Here is an 18,247-nt window from a genome sequence, read left to right as displayed (position 1 = left end):
GATAAAATTTTTTTTATTATTGTTTAAGATTTGTGTTTCTAAATATATTATATGATGAAAATAATATTATAATGAGGATTTCTTAACTTTGTTTTAATTTTGACACTGGTTTGATCTTGGTAACGTATCGAATCGGGCTGAAAAGGAGGACATCTACGTCACTCTTATAAACAACATTTACCTAAGCGGTAAAGCCACAGACTGTCAGACAGCTCGCCAACAAAACCAGGGCTGTTTTGTTCTATATCCAGTAATAACTGTCACAACCGAATTCACACAGGATTCTGGTGCGTTATTAGGAAAGGAGAGCTCGTGGAAAGCCCCGTGGGACGGCCGCCGTTACTTTTTAAAGCCGCTCATAGTTGCTCTAGGGGGCGGAGTGTCCGCGGAGTGCTGCGCCGATTGGGGCGCCCGTTTGGAGGAAGAGAGATGGCGTGCTTGTTGGAGGCCCCTCTCCGCATCAGTGTTCTGTCTGTGAGTCTCACTCTCATAATTTAAGCCGGTTTGCAAAATGCTCCCCCCAAAATCAAGCGGTTGATATCATGGAAACGGTCATAAACAGCTAGGGAGAGTTAAACCCCAGCATTAGCTTTGGAGGCTAAACGGGCTCAGCAGCATGTAGCTGTGCTCCTATATAGCAGTTAAGGGGAACGTTTTTTTACTGCCCCTTCGCTCCGCCGGGTGGAAACATATGAAACACTATTACTGACGAGTTTGTCTCATGGACGCCCGCCCCAGCGGTGCTCACCCAAAAACAAATGAAGCAACCACAGGAGCTGTCATGTCAGTGTCATTTGGAGAGAGTTAGCAGCTAGCTGCAAATTGAAAGTGTTTAAACAGTTTAAACATGTTTACATACCACATAAAGCTCCAATTGAAGACAGTAATGGGAGTTAATTTCTATTTCCACTACCTGTTATAATTTGTTTTAAACCACTGAATCTCCTATTTAGTCTTACGTTTGTAAACTTGGCGTTGTTAAGCTAACGTCAAATGCTGTGAAGTTAGCAGTGTACAATTAAGCTAACGCAGCTAATACATCTGTCAGCTCCATAATAGTTTTAAGTGAATGAAAATAAGCCAAAGTGTTGCCATTTTTAGGATATTACAAAACCTTTAAACTAGAGTTAATGGTTACTTGATATTATTTAGCTAAACTTTAGTGAAGGTTAAAAAGAAAACCCAAATTTTAGCTACACAGAATCTAAAATATTGTTTTGTTTGCGTATTTTTTAGCATGAAAAGCTACTGCAATATGTATATTGTACCAATATGCAATCAAACTATGTGAGGAAGCTGCGAACAGAACTGTGCAGACCCGTGATGTTGCAGGTGTTGTCATGTTGTGTGCGTGTGTGGGCATCCGGAGCCATCCAACAGTATCACGGTGCTGTTAGCTGGCGGACCTTTGCTTCTCAGGGGTCATGTGGAGAGTTCTGGTCCAAGCTGTCAGTGGAATAAACAAGTTTTCTGGTGTCACATGCAGCCGCATTAAATGACACATAAAACAGCTTTGTAAGGGGGCTGCTAGACTGAAGACTTCTGTATGCATCAGAGAGCACATGATTATTTCTGTGCGAGTTAAGTTGTGTTTTGTGATTTATGTTTGAAAAGCTCATGAAATTGTTGTTTTACTGAAATGCTACGTATTTGCCCAGCATGAACGTCAAAAAAGAACAATGTGCTGGAAATTTTTTAGATTTGCTTAAGTTTAGTAGCCCTCTCTACTCAAATCTGCACTGTTGTTGTTTGTATTGTGTAAGAAAACAGGTGAAGACTTAATCATTGTATTCAAAAGTAATTGCGCTCTTCCAGATAATTTGCTTTTTGTGGTGTCGCAACCACAAGATTTTATGTACTTTATTTAGTATTTATTTGACAGACCAACAGTGGCATCCATTTTTCTTCAGTTTCCCTGAGTCAGTCCTTTGTAGAACTATGACCACATTTTTCTGTAAATGCAGCTGGATGCTTTCTTCCAGGATTGCCCAAGCTGGAGAACAGCATCCAAACAGGACGATGCTACAGTGAGAGATCCAGAGTCCAGGGCCACGCTTTAAATATTTTGGAGACCAGGGGATGATTTTCCTTTAACTTAACAATTATGCACAACTTTGTGTTGGTCACATGCAATACCTGTCTAATGCATTGAAGGTTGTTGTTTTAATGTGGCAAACCAAATAATCTGAACACTCGGAGTTCATCTCTCTGGATTCGTATAGTTATATTTACTGGTTTTGTCTATGCAGGAAGTCACCGCCACCAGTCGCCATTATGTTGACCGACTTTTCGACCCTGACCCACAGAAAGTGCTGCAGGGAGTCATGTGAGTCTAGCAGCGCTGAAGTACTTCAGTTAAGCATTATGTTTTAAAAAAAAACTGCCTTTTTCTTTTGATTCTTTTTTTGACCAATTGTTCTGTATGGAAAATACATTAATGATTCGCTTATACAAATAAGCAACAACACTGTTTTTTTACCAAAATGAATCAGTTTATAATAAATGAAGATGAAGTATTTTTTACATGTAGTTTCTATGATTTCTTGTCTTCCTGGTTTATAAATATAACGGGTATTATATGTCATCTCAGTGCTGGGTTATATGGGGAAAAAAAGCGTATCACAATATGTATTTTTCTATTTTTATTGGAGGATTTTAGTGTTTAAAGTTTCAAATGAATCCAGTTTCTAAGATGGCTTTTATCTGAACACAAAGTACAATTAAAATAAACATTATTAATGATGACATTTATTCTTAAAAGTTGCCCTTAAATGAAACAGAATTCCCTCAAGCCTCCTGGAACATTATGGATTACAAGTGAAGAATAAAAAAAAGGGGGGGGGGAACATTTACAAACTATATGAAGATGTAAATATGTTTATGCGAAAACCTAAAAATAGGGAAAATCAAGTTGACAGGTTGCAATCTGTCTTTTAAAAATGATTTGAAAAAAGGGGAACTAGGTACCTACCATTTGATACACCACACATATTGCCTGTCACATTAGTTTTCAAAGCCTACCTTGGTCTTTGATATTTTGATTTTCTGTTTCTCCTTTTAGTTATTTTGTTTCTCGGCTATAATTCTACATGGGGGACACAATTATCTTGGCAGTGAGCTGTACGGTAAGGGCGGTTCAAATAAAATAAAATAATTCCCAAAGCCCTTTTTGGGAGAACTTCAGCAGAGACTTGTATCTCTAGACTCCACAACAACCATTAGATGCTAACTGGTAGCTAACTGGTCCCAACTGGTAGCTTGGTAGACACATGTAAACCTATGGAGTTTGCTAAACTTTACTGGAACTGTAACAGGAGTGTATGACCATTATTGAGAATCGTAACAGATCAGAGATCCTGTGGGCCTGTTTCCCTTCAAAGAATGGATTCACTTATTTTTCAGCCATAACCATACGTGGACAAAGCAACACAGAAGTTGTTCATCAGATATAAAATCAATATTCTTTCATCTTCATCTCAACACCCAGACCTAAATCCTGTAGAAAATCTTTGTGTAGATGCACAGGTCAGATTCCTCTCTCTGTGCTCCAACTAAGTAAAGGTTTTGAGAAGATTGAGTGTTGTCCTGTTGGCATGTAGAGGTTGTAGATCATATCCAGTTAATAATTCTATAACTGCGTGCCGTGATTTGGGTTATTTTAACGTAGCTCGTGTTTCAGCATATTATGGAAGCTCCATTTTTCCAATGAGAGATTTTCCTGAAATGAACCGACGTGTTTACATGTACATGTTTTCATCTGATACTCTGTATCAGAACTCGGCATAAGGTAGATGACACGTAGTCTGACTGTTTCCTGGTTATTTTTATCCCGTGAGGTTACTAGCTCTAGTTACGGCTCGTAGCTCTCTGCTATCTAAACTCCAGCTGCACTTTTCCACCAGCTCCACTCAGCTCCTGTTTGATGTAACCCTGGTCACTGGCACAGCAGAAGAAAAGTTGTGTCAATATATATGTGTTGATTAAGTGCATATTGGGCTTCAGATTTATAGAAATTGATCAGTTACATGTGAATATCTTCTGTTTCACCTCAAATAAGCGTATCAAGTCTTTCATCTCTGGTGCAATTATTAAACCATGTTTTTGTTTTTTGTTTGACTAAAAAAATGACAATTGGTTATAATATGACTTTTCCATGACAAAAATGAATTAACATAACAACGTGGTCATCACATTGTCATGATAAAGGGTTTGCTCTCTTACAAATTTCTTCTTTTTGTTACTTTCTTGCCACACTTTAATGTTTCTGATTGTACAATGTTTTTATTTTTATTTTTTCAAATTAAACAAAGATGATATGGGTAAAAACAAAATGCAGTTTACAAATTATATTATTTAATAAGGCAAAACTATCTAAAATACAGTAGCTAAATCATGAATTAATTGTTTTTAACTAGATTTTTTTCCATTCAATTTCGTTACCCGCACTAAGACCTGATTATAACCTCATCTGTAAAGTTGAGAAATCACTTCACATACACCATCATGACTGACAGCGCTAAGACCCTCCTCCTGGCTCTGATTGGTTGTTTCTGAGCAGCGGCAGCGGTACATTTCTGCAGATGGTGGTAGGACCACACTCCTACTCTCCTGTCATGGCAAAATGACCGTTTTAATAAATATGTAAAAAAAAAACTTTTTTATTTACATATGCAAATTACATACTGCAGCTTTAAATATTTAAGTGTCACAAAAAGCAAGCAAACAAACAAATGAACTACTGTATCCAAAAAAAACTCTCATCTATCTTTTTGTTTTCTTATTTGTCTTTCCCTTAGTGATATGAAGAATGCTGTCATAGGAAACAACAAGCAGAAGGCCAATCTGATTGTCCTTGGAGCTGTACCAAGGTACTCTGCACATCTTTTCTCTTTCCATTTATTTTTTTCTTTCTCTGTTGTTTCAAGCGCATCAGCATAAATATGGCGGTAAACAAACATTAGCATAGATCACATCTGCTGTGTCAGGTCTGCTGACTATTCCAAACCTGTGGGGTTTTTTATGGCTTTCTTCCTTGTGTGCTGCTGTCTGTGATCTAATTTACATTTAGTAGTTTATGGGACATAATAAAACTGAAGTGTTGGTCTTTAAGTTGTTTGATGATCTCATCTGTAGCAAATGTAACACCAGATCCTGCATTCACACTGAAAATAGTGCAATGCTTTGTAATAATCCAGGCATTTTTTTAACAACATGAGCTTTTTATTGCTGACCTCAGCTTCTCAACTTTATATGCTCTCCTCTTGTTATTGGTCCGTTTACCTGGAAACAAAGTAAAAATTCTTAAGAGAAATAAATGAGGCCATGATTGAACAAAATATCAAATCTGACTCTCACATACCGAATTCAAAATGTTATTTTAAGTGATCTAATGAAAGAAGAATTAATGTGACAGATTTAATAGTTGGATGTTCGGTACTCTACAAAATCCTACCGAGTATTTTTGTTTGCTTTCTAGCGCAATATTACGTATTACATTTAAATGGGACAAAATTAACTTTTCAGCAAGATATAGGAGTTATTATTGAATTATAAGTCAATAATTATGTAATATTGATGAAAAAGTACTAGACCCTCTGGCAGATAATTTCATGTACATCATGAGTAAAATGTCTGGTTACAAGTGAAATAATCTTCCAGTGGAACTAGAGCTTTTTCATCAGTATTAAGGAATAATTGACTTAGAACAAACTCCCATGTAGGGCTGAAAAGTTGTAAGTTAGTTTTGTCGTATTTCAATTGTACTAAGATATTTGCAGGAGAAAGTAGACCAAAAATACTTGGTAAGATTAGTTATTTTTGCAGTGTCAGTCTTGTCCCTTGCAGGTGATGAAGTTGGTTTCAGGTTTTTTTCTCTCTCTCTCTCTTTCTCTCTCTCTCTCTCTCTCTGTGCTTCCAGGTTACTGTACCTGCTTCAGCAGAGCTCATCCAGCCTGCAGCTGAGGACGGAGTGCGCCGTGGTGCTGGGCAGTCTGGCCATGGGCACCGAGAACAACATCAAGTCCTTGGTGGACTGTCACATCATCCCCACCCTGCTCCAAGGTGAAGCTATAAAACACACTGCCGTGCATGCAGATAAGAAAATGAGGGCAAAACAGTCGTTCCTTTTACTTTGCAGGTCTCTTGTGTCCAGACCTGGTCTTCACTGAAGCCTGTCTTCGATGTCTCAGAACTGTCTTCATCAGTCCTGTTACGCCTGTGCAGCTGCTGTATACAGTAGGTCACCTTGAACCTGACTCTGTGCAGCCCATGTTTACAGGGCCTTCCTTCCCTTGCAATTCTAGATCCTTGCAATGTGATTATTCATATTAATACATCGTTTAGGTCCTATGCACTGCAAAAACACTAAATCTTACCAAGTATTTTTAGGGCTGTTTCTAGTGCAGATATCTTTACACACTTGTAATAAGGCAAAACTAACTTGCAAAGAAGCTGTAAAGCAAGATGGAACTTGTTTTGAGTCAATAATTCCTTAATATTGATGAAAAAAATCAATATTAAGTTCCACTGGCTGATTATTTGATTTATAATTAAACATTTTTCCCGTGTTACAAGTGAAATAATCAGCCAGTGAAATTACTTTTTCATCACTATTAAGGAATTGAAACAATCTTCTATATCTTGCTCAACAGTAACTTTTAAGTTAGTTTAGTCTTATTTCAAGTGTTCTAAAATGTTTGCGCTAGAAACGAGACCAAAAATACTTGGTTATATTTAGTGTCTAGGCATGTGTCTATTTGATTACAGCATTATTTTTCAGATGACTCTTCTGTACATCCAGAGGAACAAGTTGATTTATTTTACAGCAGCATTAGAAACCACTTGGTGACGCCTCTGAGGTGAAGTCGATGCTTTCCGAACTGGATTCAGTGAGGATTTGATGCTGCAGGAACTTAATCGCAGCTTCACTGTTCAAATTCAAAAATACTTTATTGATCCCAAAGGATCAACTTCACATGTATATCCTCCACTTTGCTCTACATTTATTTTCAGAACTGTAATGTAAAGGTGCTTGTTTCTGTGAGGCCATGCACATATATAGTGTTGTTGTATGTTTTACTGAAGGATCCCACTGTGATTCCCCATCTCATGTCTCTACTGAGCAACTCCCAGAGAACCCAGGAGTACATCACTCAGATCTTCTCCCACTGTTGTAAGGTATTTGACAGTATTCGGTCACACATGAACATGATGGATTCAATCTCACACACACACACACACACACACATCCAGACCGTAATCCGCTGCTGATTGTTGTCCGCAGACCCCAGAGCACCAGACGGTTCTTTTCAACCACGGCGCCATCCAGAATATCGCCCCTCTGCTTATTTCACCCTCCTATAAGGTACGCAGCTCCTCCCAGTGAGGTCGTCTGATCTGTTCTCACCGTCAGTGACGCGAACATCAACTTCTACGTCATTCCCTCCTCAGGTCCGGATGCAGGCGTTAAAGTGTTTCTCAGTCCTGGCCTATGAGAACACTCAGGTCTCCATGACACTGGTGAATGGTGAGATTCTCGCCTGCTTTTGGTTTTCCCTCCACTTTTTCCTCCTCTTCTGAACTCTGTTGCTTGTTCTGTTGCTGGCAGTGCTGGTGGATGGTGAGCAGCTCACTCAGGTATTTGTTAAAATGATGCAAAGGGATCAACCCGTTGAAATGCAGCTAACGGCAGCCAAATGGTGAGTGTTGCACCAGGTTTTTCCAGTAACACAGCGTAGTTGCAGTGTGTAACTTTTACAAATAATGCGCTTCTTCTTTTTTTTTTTTTTTTTTTTTTTTTTTTTACATATTTGGTAAAACTGTCATTATGTCCAGACAATATAATATGAGACAGATCATCTGTGAAAAAAAATCAAGCTCCTTGTTCTTAACGGCTGTCTGTAGAAACGCACGCTCCAGTCAGAAACAACCAATCAGGGCCAGGAGGAGGGTCTTAACGCTGCCAATCACCCCAACTGGGCGTCTTATGAAAACACATTGGCCTGTAAAAACAGAATTGGTTGGGTTGTTAAAATTTGGGCTGATTTTCCTTTGGCATATTTTTAGAAAGTATTCATAGGAAAATTTAGTTGAAATGCCCATCATTGTGTGGCAGAAAAGAACAAGAGTTGTACATTTTAATAAATGTACATCTTCTTACACAAATTTTATTAGTTCATTTATTTTTAAATGTCTAAAATCTCTCAGACCAGAATCTGTCATGAATGCTAAAGCTAGTTAGCATAGCACCCAGTGACAGCAGATGAATAGTTTTTCTGGAACGGGAAGTTGTTTCTCCGCCATTAAGTAGCTTATACACGAGCATGATTGACAGTATCGAGGCCTTTCTCCTGGATCCAACTGGTCGTTTTTGGTCGGTAGCTGTCTGTTTCTGCAGATTGTAAATTAAGAATTAAGCACTGGTAGGAAGTGGAAGGGCTAGATTTTTTTTTTATTCCACCCTGGAACGATATGTTGCCAGTTTGAACAAATCTGTAAAAAACACACTTTTCATAAAAGTTACACACTTCAGCCTTACAGTTAGAGCGTGTTTGTTGTTGGCGTGGACCTCATGTGCGGCTGCTGTTTCCGTTCCAGTCTAACCTACATGTGTCGAGCAGGTGCCATCAGGACAGACGACGGCTCCATAGTACTAAAGGTTTGGATCTTTTTTGCCGCTGCATGTTGTCCTAACTACCGCCGGTGAGCCGTTTCTGTGCGACGTCACTTCCTGTTGTGTGTCCAGACGTTGCCCTGCCTCGTGCGGATGTGCAGTAAAGAGCATTTGCTGGAGGAGAGAGTGGAAGGTGCAGAGACGCTAGCCTACCTGATGGAGCCCGACGTGGAGCTGCAGAGGATCGCCAGCACCACCGACCACCTGGTGGCCATGTTGGCCGACTACTTCAAGTATCCCAGCTCTGTGTCTGCCATCGCTGACATCAAGAGGGTGGGTCTAAGCAGGCCTGTTACATGCATCTGATTGAAATGGAGCATTTAGGTTATATGAAACAAGTTACCTATGTTTCCTGTACCAGTTGTAGAAAGATGTTTCATTGCACGGTTTGTGGGAGAGTGGTGATCTCCTCAGTTCGGTGGAAACCTTTTACAGATTGTTTACCCTGAGTAATGGCTTGAACAAGGAGAAAAAAAAAGTTGAATTCTAAATTAATATTTATATGACAAATGTATGTCTAAAATATAACTTAAACATCGAATGCATTTAATTTATTGTTTTTGTCATGACTATAAAGACATGACAACTTTAATATTTAAAAGGTCTGTTTATTGGCCACTAGGGGGCGATTGTCTTAATCCACCAACTGCTGGGTTTGTAAATTGAACAGAAATCCTGGTCAGTCTTTGGTCTCGGCTGCTTGTGTTTTGTCTGGGCTCAGTCTCACCTTCTGTCTGTGCGCCGCCGTTAAGTAAATGTGTAAAAATTGGATAAAAAATGGGAATGAAAATCAGATCAGATCACTCCTGACCTAAAAGGTTTTGGTGATTTCTAAAACTGTCCATTTCAATACTTGCTCATAACTGTGCCATCAAACAATCAGGACGGCCAAACTGGATTGTGATGCGATTATGTCTTTTTTGTGTCATATGACAGCATATTTATGTACTCTACACTCTTTGCAACTTAATTTGAAAATCATTTGCTTCAGGCGTTCTCCCCTCACCCCCTTTAACCTCTGATTCTTTCCCAGTGGGCTTTTGGGACTGGATGGGTTTGTTTTAAATGTTTTACAGAACCTTTATTGGTTAAAACTAAAAGCTGTCCGTACTGAAATGTTGCGCCTGTCCCACCCTGCAGCTGGACCATGACCTTAAACATGCACATGAGCTGAGACAAGCTGCTTTCAAGCTCTACGCCTCTCTGGGCTCAAATGACGAGGACATTCGCAAAAAGGTTCTGGAGTCAGTTTTTTTTTTCCCTCTCACCCCCTGCATGTGTGGTGATACGAACACATGCTCATGTCCCAATGCACCGCCTTTGTTTTCTTCAGATCACAGAGACGGAAAACATGATGGACCGAATAGTCAGCGGCCTATCGGAATCCAGCATTAAAGTGCGGCTGGCAGCGGTGAGGTGAGCCTCTCTCAACTCCGTTTTCCACTTTGAAGAACAACTTGTGCATCAAGTAATGCCTGCAGGGTTCATTTCAACTTGGGAGCTCTTCATACTGATGCCATACTGATGATAAAACCATAAACTGAACTTCAGTGTAAATACGCTGAACTAAAATAGTGCATGAACCCAAGATTAAAGGTTACACCTACAGTATGCAACTTTTACAAAAATGTGTTTTAGATATTTGTTAAAACTGTCACCATGTTGAAACGGTGTAATATGAGACAGATGATCTATGAGAAACGTACTGCTCACAGTCAGAAACAGCCAATCAGAGCCAGGAGGAGGGTCTTAGCGCTGTCAATCAGTGCCGCATACGCGCCGTGTCATGTGCTGATAGTGCAGAAACGACTTGCATCTGGTGAACCAGATGTAGTGTAGCGGAGAAAAAGTGAAAGGTTGTGAGCAACGCGTACTCGAGGGTGATTGACAGAGCTACGACCCTTTTCCTGGCTCAGGTTGGTTGTTTTTTTCAGAGCGGTGTATTTGCTGTAGGAAGGAGGCAGAGGAGCCAATTTTTTTTGTCTCACATTAGTTAGTGATAGTTTTAACAAATATATAGAATCCATTTCTTTTTTTAAATAAAAGTTGCTGTAATGTTTGTTCATGTGTGCATTTCCCCCCTTCCTCTGCAGGTGTCTTCATAGTCTTTCCCGGTCAGTGCAGCAACTAAGGACCAGCTTTCATGATCACGCCGTGTGGAAGCCCCTCATGAAGGTCCGTTTGATCCGACCTCCACTCGGCTTTCTCGCTGAAGTGAGACTGGAATCTGCTGCAGCCCTCAGGCTGTTCACGATGTGTTTGTGTGCAGCTGCTGCAGAACGCCCCAGATGAAGTCCTGGTCATGGCCTCCTCAACACTATGCAACCTGCTGCTGGAGTTCTCGCCAAGTAAAGAGGTGACGATGTCACTTGACCCTGAAGAAGCCGTCACATCCAGCTGTTCTCAGAGATAGTTGATCAATTATATGTGGCTCAGTTTGTAAAGAGAGTACATTTTTAAATGTAACGGACAGTAGGCCAAGCGGTTCTGTAAATGAAGTCGTTGTCGTTTCCAACAGCCCATCCTGGAGTCTGGGGTGATAGAGTTACTATGCAGTCTGACTCAGAGCGACAGCCCTGCTCTCAGGGTAAATGGCATCTGGGCCCTGATGGTAACGAGCAAACTTTTGTTTCATTATAGAGTTCATTGTATTAAAAAAGAAAGGAGAAAAAAATGGTGATGGAGAAAACTCCCATCTTATGTGTACACATGATGCGTTTCCAGAACATGGCGTTCCAGGCCGACCAGAAGGTGAAGGTGGAGATCGTCAGGTGTCTGGGCACCGAGCAGCTGTTCCGCCTGCTCTCCGACCCCGACACCAACGTGCTGATGAAGACTCTGGGTTTGCTGCGTAACCTGCTGTCAACGCGCCCGGTGAGACATAATCTTACCAAGCACTTCTGTTCTTGCTTCTACTTGAAATAAGGCAAAACTAACTTACAAGTAACTTGTCAGCAACATATAGAAGCTAGTTTTGAAACAATAATTCCTCAGTATTGGTGAAAAAAGTACCAGTTCCATTGTCTTGTTATAAGATAAATGATCTGCCAGTGGAACTATTACTTTTTCATCAATAATAAGGAATTATTGATTCTGCAGCTCCCATATCTTACTGAGACTGAAAAGCACCAGAATAAAGACTTTTATCATGTAGTTTTTGGTAGAAAGAGAGAGAAATGATAAAAACAATCAATCATCCAAATGGAAATTATTGAGCTTGTTTTAATTTATCATGCGATTAATTGATTTATTGATTAATTGCTTATTGCAACAGGCTCAGATAGAGGCTGATATCGGCCCTCCATGGTGCAGCGTTTTCTCCTGTCAAGTTTATTAGTAGAGCACATTTCAGCATCCAGGCAGTTCAAAATGCTCTACACTATAAAAATGTAATAAAGCAGCTAATTATGAAACAAGAAATAGACATTACATTTTGCCAAATACCATCATCAAGCGTATACAGATCAGATAGCTGGGTCTTTAGCCTTGATTTGAAGTTCAGTGTTTCAGCTGTTTTGCAGTTTTCTGGCTGCTTGTTCCGGATTAGAGGAGCATAAAAATGCTGACACTGCTCTGGGGCATCCATTGCCTCTGACAGTAGAAATAATCAAAAACAGAACGCTGTGCAGGAAATGCAGACACACCAGTTAAAGGTGAGATTCAGGCTGGATTTCTATTGGTTGAGGGCTCAGCCAGCGCTGCGTTCAGGCGTCTCCCTGAGCCGTAATGTGCCGAATGTGAAGGATTTTCTCCATGCACCTTTAAACACTGACCTCCCTCTGCTCTCTCCTCGTGCTGCCAGCACATAGACCAGATCATGAGCTCTCACGGGAAGCAGATCATGCAGGCGGTGACCCTGATCCTGGAAGCCGAGCACAGCATAGAGGTCAAAGAGCAGGTGAGCGTACCAAAGAGGATTTCTGTGCAGCACTTTGTCCTGCTGCTGCACTGCAGGATGGGATTTCTGCATTTTGTCCGAGTTAAATCTGTGGTCAGCTCAGATGAAAGCACCCACTCTTTGTTTTTTTTTGTTGTTTTTTTTCCACTCAGACGCTTTGCATCCTCGCCAACATCGCCGATGGAAACACAGCCAAGGAGCTCATCATGACAAACGATGACATGCTCCAGAAAATTAAATACTACATGGTACGGCCCAGCGCTGAACACAAGCTTGCTTCACTGTAACTTTCTGATTCTGGTTTTCAGCCTCTTTAAAAGAAATGCATTTGTTTAGCTAGAAACTGAACATTTATTTCTATTTTGTTTAATTGGATTCGTATCACATGAGGACGTTTCGTATGCTCTTATTACTCGCGTTGAGAATAATCAATAACTTCTATAGGAGAACGCTTTGATGATTTATTGTTATGACTGACGTAAAAATGTTGAGAGTAAAACTATCGATTCAGGATTTCAGGAAATATTTGAGGAATGAATCAATAATGATGAATATAGACATGTGATCAATATCAATACAGCCGATAGAATATTCCCTGAACCGCCAAGCCAGAACCGCACAGCATTCTGGGAGATGTAGGCAAAGGAAAGGATTCAACTGCTCAACCTTTGACAGCGAGCTCAGCTAGTTGGTGGCATCAATTAACTCAGTCTTTGGTTACCTAGCAACAACTGTTGCTAAGTAACTTGGGTAGCAGCAGTTTTATGTTTTGCTGCACTGCTTCATAACTACTTAAAAATAATTTAAAAAACAACAGTGGAGTGAAACTCTGGAAAGAACAGGAGAAGTCTCATCACCAGTCTGACAGTATTCCACATAATTAAAAAAAAACTAACCAATAATTACTAATATTGACAATTATCAGTACTGACTGGTATATGAGCTGATATGATGAGTTTTTCAGTCGTGTTGTCGTTCTGAATTGTGCTGACGGCTCAGAAGGCGTTGGTTTCGCTGCGGAGCGGGGACGTGTGTCTCTGACGTCCTCTCTGTCCTCCGTTCCCACAGGGACACTCGAACGTGAAGCTGCAGCTCGCCGCCACCTTCTGTGTGTCCAACCTCATCTGGAACGAGGAGGACGGTAAGGACTGCTGCCAGCTGCCAGTTTCGGATTACAGAAGAACTCGGATTAAAACAAACATGGCAGAAAAAGAGTTTCTATTACATTTCTGTTAGTCGCAGGGTTTCTTTTAGTCATTTTTTAATGTACCCTTTTAAAAGTTGATCGGTTTTTGTTGTGAAGCTGAAAAGTCAAACCTGGGCAAAATTGCTACATTATACCAGTCAGCAGTTTTATCATGACAAAGTAAAGTTTAAATATGGAGGTGTGTTAGTTTTAACTTCTGTTTAGATTTTGTTTCTGTTCTCTTAAATCCCAACAATAAGTTGCTCTGACATTAACTTTTAAACACAAACAGATCAGCAGCATGTTTCCATGTTGCATGTTTAATATGCCGTATTTTCCGCACCTAAAAACCTTCAATTTCCTCAAAAGCCGACAGTGCGCCTTATATATGGACCAATATTGAGCCACAACAGGTCTAGCAACTACGGTAAGCAGCTGCCGACTTCATTTTCGCCTGTAGAAGAAGAAGCGCGCGGTGCATGCTGGGATTGTTGTCAGAACGCTGGTTTGTTAATAAAGTTTGACTGACCTGTCTACCTACCGACCGTCTATAATCAGGTTGTCTGCAGGTCATTTAGCACCACGTTCTCCACCAACATGCTGTGCGCGAACGGAGAAGGGTGACCATCCACGCCCCGGCCCAGTCGCGGAAGGCTCTCCTCGCCGACCGGAGTCGGACTGTTTTGTTGACATTCTTTATGTCAACAAAGTGGCTTTAGACCAGGGGTCACCAACTCCAGTCCTCAAGGGCTACCATCCTGCAACTTTTAGATTCACCTCTGGTCTAAAATGTCTGAATTCCCTCACCAGCATTCATTCCTCTCTGCAATAGGCTGGAAACGAGCAGTTTATTTGATCCAGGTGTGTTTGAGCAGAGACGCATCTAAAAGTTACAGGATGGTAGGACTGGAGGACTGGAGTAGGTGACCCCTGCTATAGACATTCACCAGGGTGCTTCACTAGGGTTACCAAGGGACCAGCCCCTATACATTTAAAGCCGGGGTAGGGAGGAGACAGAGACTGCGGCGGCAGTGTGTCAGTTGGTCTGCGTTACCCAGAAAGCAGTTGGGCACAATATCGCAACACCAACACCACGAGCGAAACAATGACTGGGCCAGCCTTCTATATAATGTACTCGGGGACCAACTTTTTATTATCACACATCCACATTTGTAAAGTACGGAATAAATCGCGTCCCGAACTGTAGCGTCTTGTTCTATGCGCCCTATATATGAAAAAAGTTTTAAAATAGGCCATTCATTTAAGGTGCACCTTATAGTGCAGGAAAATACGGTAATTAATTACGCTTTTCAATCAACCAGAACAAAACGGTGTTAGTTTAAATTGTGTTTCATGTGTTTTCACTGAGGAACATTAGAGTGTCTGGTTGTAATGATCGGTTTCCAGTTTATTTCAGATTTCTCCCACATCATTTTTCAAAGTACTTTCTTGTCCACTGGCATCTGGTTTAAAATTTAATGACCCAGCCACAACCAAAGTCAAAACATTAGCTAGAAAGCACAGCAAAGTCTTGATATTAATCTTAGAAATTTTCTAGAACAAAAAATGTGAAAAATGTGTAAATATTCAGGAATTTCCAACTTTTTGTTCTGAAAAATTTCTGAAATTAAAATAAAAACTTCTGAATTTTTTTTGGCAGTAATTTACTCTGTCTACAACGGCCCCAGTTCGCCGTTGTAGAACGATTGAAGACTAGGTATCAATCGATACCATGTCCCCACCTGAGTCTTTTTTTAAAAGTAGAATCAGGTTTAAAATCCTGGAGTCTTCGACACGATGATGAAGTTTCCCGTTTGCTCCCGGTTGTGCGCCAGGCTCTCAGGATCGCCAGGACAAGCTGAGGGAGATGGGCTTCGTGGACGTCCTGCACAAACTGACGCAGTCAGCCGACCCCAACCTCAGCGACAGGTTGTTCCAGAAACCCCCTCTGCTCCTCCGTCACCAAAGTCTGACCGTAACCATGACGACGGTGTGTTTGTGTCTCTGCCAGGGCGAAGACGGCGCTGCAGCAGTACCTGGCATGACTACAGTGGGCAGCGATCCTCTACTGCCAGCCTAACTGACGGTCATCTAGAGGACGCCTGCCGCTGCCTCTTTGGGTTTATGTTGGCTTTCGTTTTGAGACTTGCACAAAGACACCTTTTTGTTTCGTCTTGGACCTGTGGCCCGCGTTTCTCCTGCCTCCCGTTTCCAGCGGTTCTTCTCGGCCCCAACTCTTCCTGGAGCAAGAGGAGGCTCCGAGCGTGTGGCTGTTTGGTTGTTGGAGAAATTAGGGAAGTTTTACTTTTTTTTTTTTTTTTTTGTCCTTTTGTCTGTTTTTGCTTGAGAGGTAACTTTCTGGGGTTTGACGTCAGATTCCCGTACATGCGCTGGTCTGAGGCCTCTCTTCTTCTGGGACTCCTGATGGTGGAGATTTGGAACAGGAGAACTTCCTGGTGTTTCTTTTGGATTAATATTGCTGTTAATATTAATGTCTACCCAAGGCATCACTAGCAAGGATATATTTGGAAGAAATGCCTATTTTGAAACTTTGGGTGTTTTATTTTTTTGTGGACATATACCTCGTAAATAAATATAAATATATACATATATATATATAAATTTAAACATAAATATATATTTTTGGATTTTTATTTTCCCCTGTTCTCAGCCCACTGACTTCATCCTGTCCCGCTACACCTCCACTCTCAGCACAGTTGGAACTGCAGCCTGATTGGATCGCCATTAAGCCCTGAATTTTGTCTGCAGGGGTGAGAACGGAAAACAAACCCAAGGATCCCAGATTTCTAAGTTTCCGTTGGTGACCGTGAAGAGGCTGCCTGCACTCGACGCCCGTCACCTCTGCCCAGTGTCCTTTCAGTCCCCATGAGAAGTGTAGATCCAGAGCTGGTGGTGCTTAAACCAATCTGCTCCGTTATCAGTGGACCAGAGGAGGATTCACTGTGTCACCCTCCCCCCCTTCTCCCCTCTACTCCTTTGTCTGTGTGTTTGTCAGAATGAAAACATGGACAGGAAGCCCCCTCCTCCAATAGGTCCACCTAGCGCTCCGGTGTAGAACCTCCCCTCCATCCAGGGGGTTTTTAGTGTTGCACTCTAACATTTCAATCCGTACTGAAGTTCTGATAGAATGAATGTTACAAAGTGGAAAATATATGCAGACCCGCAGAAGGATTCCTTTGTGTTGTGTGTTATTTCTTCTGTAGGGAGGCTGCATAGAGTTTTTGTTTCAGACCCAAACCTAGATAAAGCTAGTTAAAGCTGCAGTATGTAGCTTTTTTTTTTCTTTTTGCATATTTGTTGAAACTGTATGAGAGATAATTTGTGTAAAAAAAAAATTATTTCTCTGCCTTCTTTCTCCCAGTGCTCCTAGTACTTATTAGAAACAACCAATCAGAGCCAGGAGGCGGGTCTCGGCGCTGCCAATCAGCTAGCAGAACCTGTCCTGAATGCTAGGCTGGTTAGCATTGCCACCAATGACGGTGGATAAATGGTTTTCCTGTAATGATAGGCCATTTCTCTGTCATTTAGCAGTGAGTATATGAGATTGATTGGCATCACTAAGACCCGCCTCCAAGCTCTGATTGGATGTTTTCAGTTTCTTCAGACACCAATAGTAGCTCAGAGAGGAGGTGGAGGACCTTGAATTTTTTTCCCCACAGATTGTCTTGTCTCATACTCTTTGTCAAACATGGTGACAGTTTTAACAAATATATCTAAAAACAACATATTTAAAGAAGTGACAAAGTGACATACTGCAGCTTTGATGTATTCATTTCTGATGTAAACCCACAACATTGCAGAGCCTGACTTTTAATATTTGGTACTAGGAAGCGTCTAGATGCTCCTTTTAGTCTTTTTTGTTTTGGGTTAATTTCTTACAAGAATAACAATACGGGGTTAATTTAACTATATATCTATATATATATATATATAGAGAGAGAGAGAGAGAGAGCTATATATATATGCTTCGACCTTGTGATGGTCACCGTCACGGCTGAGTACGGTTAAAGAACGGGTTTGTTATCGACACTAACAACGTGGCATTTGTGACTGTAACTCCGTATCGTTTGACAAAGATGTCAGGCCCAAAATGGCCTCTTTTCTAATTTTTCTTAGTGTTTCTGGCTTGAAGCAAAGGAAAGTATCCAATGAAATGAAGGTGCTGAACTAAACATTTAATATTCTTGGTTCATCTGGAGTGAAATAAAAGTGAGTCATTGTTAATGTCCATGTCCCCACCTGCTCATTAGGTTTGACTCCGTTCTGTTGTCACGTCGTGCCACCAGTGCTCCCATCGTCACACTGAGAGACTCCAGTTCTGCTCCGCTTCCACGGAAAATGGCTTCCGACTGTCGGCGGTTCTGAACAGCCGGGTTCTGTATCAGAGCAACGACGTCATCGCCGCCGAAAATGAGGCTGGAACGCTTCGACGCACTCTGGTTTGCACCCAGAATGAATGGATGTTTAGTGC

At 41.1% G+C, this 18,247-nt stretch overlaps 1 protein-coding gene across 1 annotated transcript; it reads left to right on the top strand.

Annotated features, from left to right (window-relative positions):
* The first annotated feature begins 168 nt into the window (after positions 1-168).
* armc8 (armadillo repeat containing 8) lies at positions 169-18,000 on the top strand. The gene is made up of 22 exons (XM_014972025.2): positions 169-474; positions 2,250-2,326; positions 4,797-4,868; positions 5,918-6,060; positions 6,137-6,234; positions 7,084-7,176; positions 7,283-7,363; positions 7,450-7,525; positions 7,607-7,697; positions 8,596-8,656; positions 8,744-8,944; positions 9,812-9,907; positions 10,005-10,087; positions 10,765-10,846; positions 10,941-11,027; positions 11,190-11,282; positions 11,396-11,545; positions 12,474-12,569; positions 12,722-12,817; positions 13,638-13,710; positions 15,591-15,684; positions 15,767-18,000. Exons 1-22 carry the CDS (start codon positions 430-432, stop codon positions 15,798-15,800), a joined length of 2,022 nt encoding a protein of 673 aa, XP_014827511.1. The 5' UTR covers positions 169-429; the 3' UTR covers positions 15,801-18,000.
* The last annotated feature ends 247 nt before the right edge of the window (positions 18,001-18,247 follow it).

This window comes from Poecilia mexicana, unplaced genomic scaffold (assembly GCF_051168715.1).
Source record: "Poecilia mexicana isolate PSO_F unplaced genomic scaffold, ASM5116871v1 scaffold_2, whole genome shotgun sequence".
In the NCBI taxonomy this organism is placed as follows: Eukaryota; Metazoa; Chordata; class Actinopteri; order Cyprinodontiformes; family Poeciliidae; genus Poecilia; species Poecilia mexicana.
Note: the sequence above shows the minus strand (reverse complement) of the source record. Positions and strands in the feature narration are given on the sequence as shown.

What these genes read in the sequence shown, in the direction of transcription:
- armc8 (XM_014972025.2), top strand. Translation starts at nt 430, where the DNA reads ATGGCGTGCTTGTTGGAGGCCCCTCTCCGCATCAGTGTTCTGTCT. An exon ending in GTCCTTGGAGCTGTACCAAG is followed by an intron (nt 4,869 to 5,917) that starts GTACTCTGCACA and finishes CTGTGCTTCCAG; the next exon opens with GTTACTGTACCTGCTTCAGC. An exon ending in CTCCATGACACTGGTGAATG is followed by an intron (nt 7,526 to 7,606) that starts GTGAGATTCTCG and finishes TGTTGCTGGCAG; the next exon opens with TGCTGGTGGATGGTGAGCAG.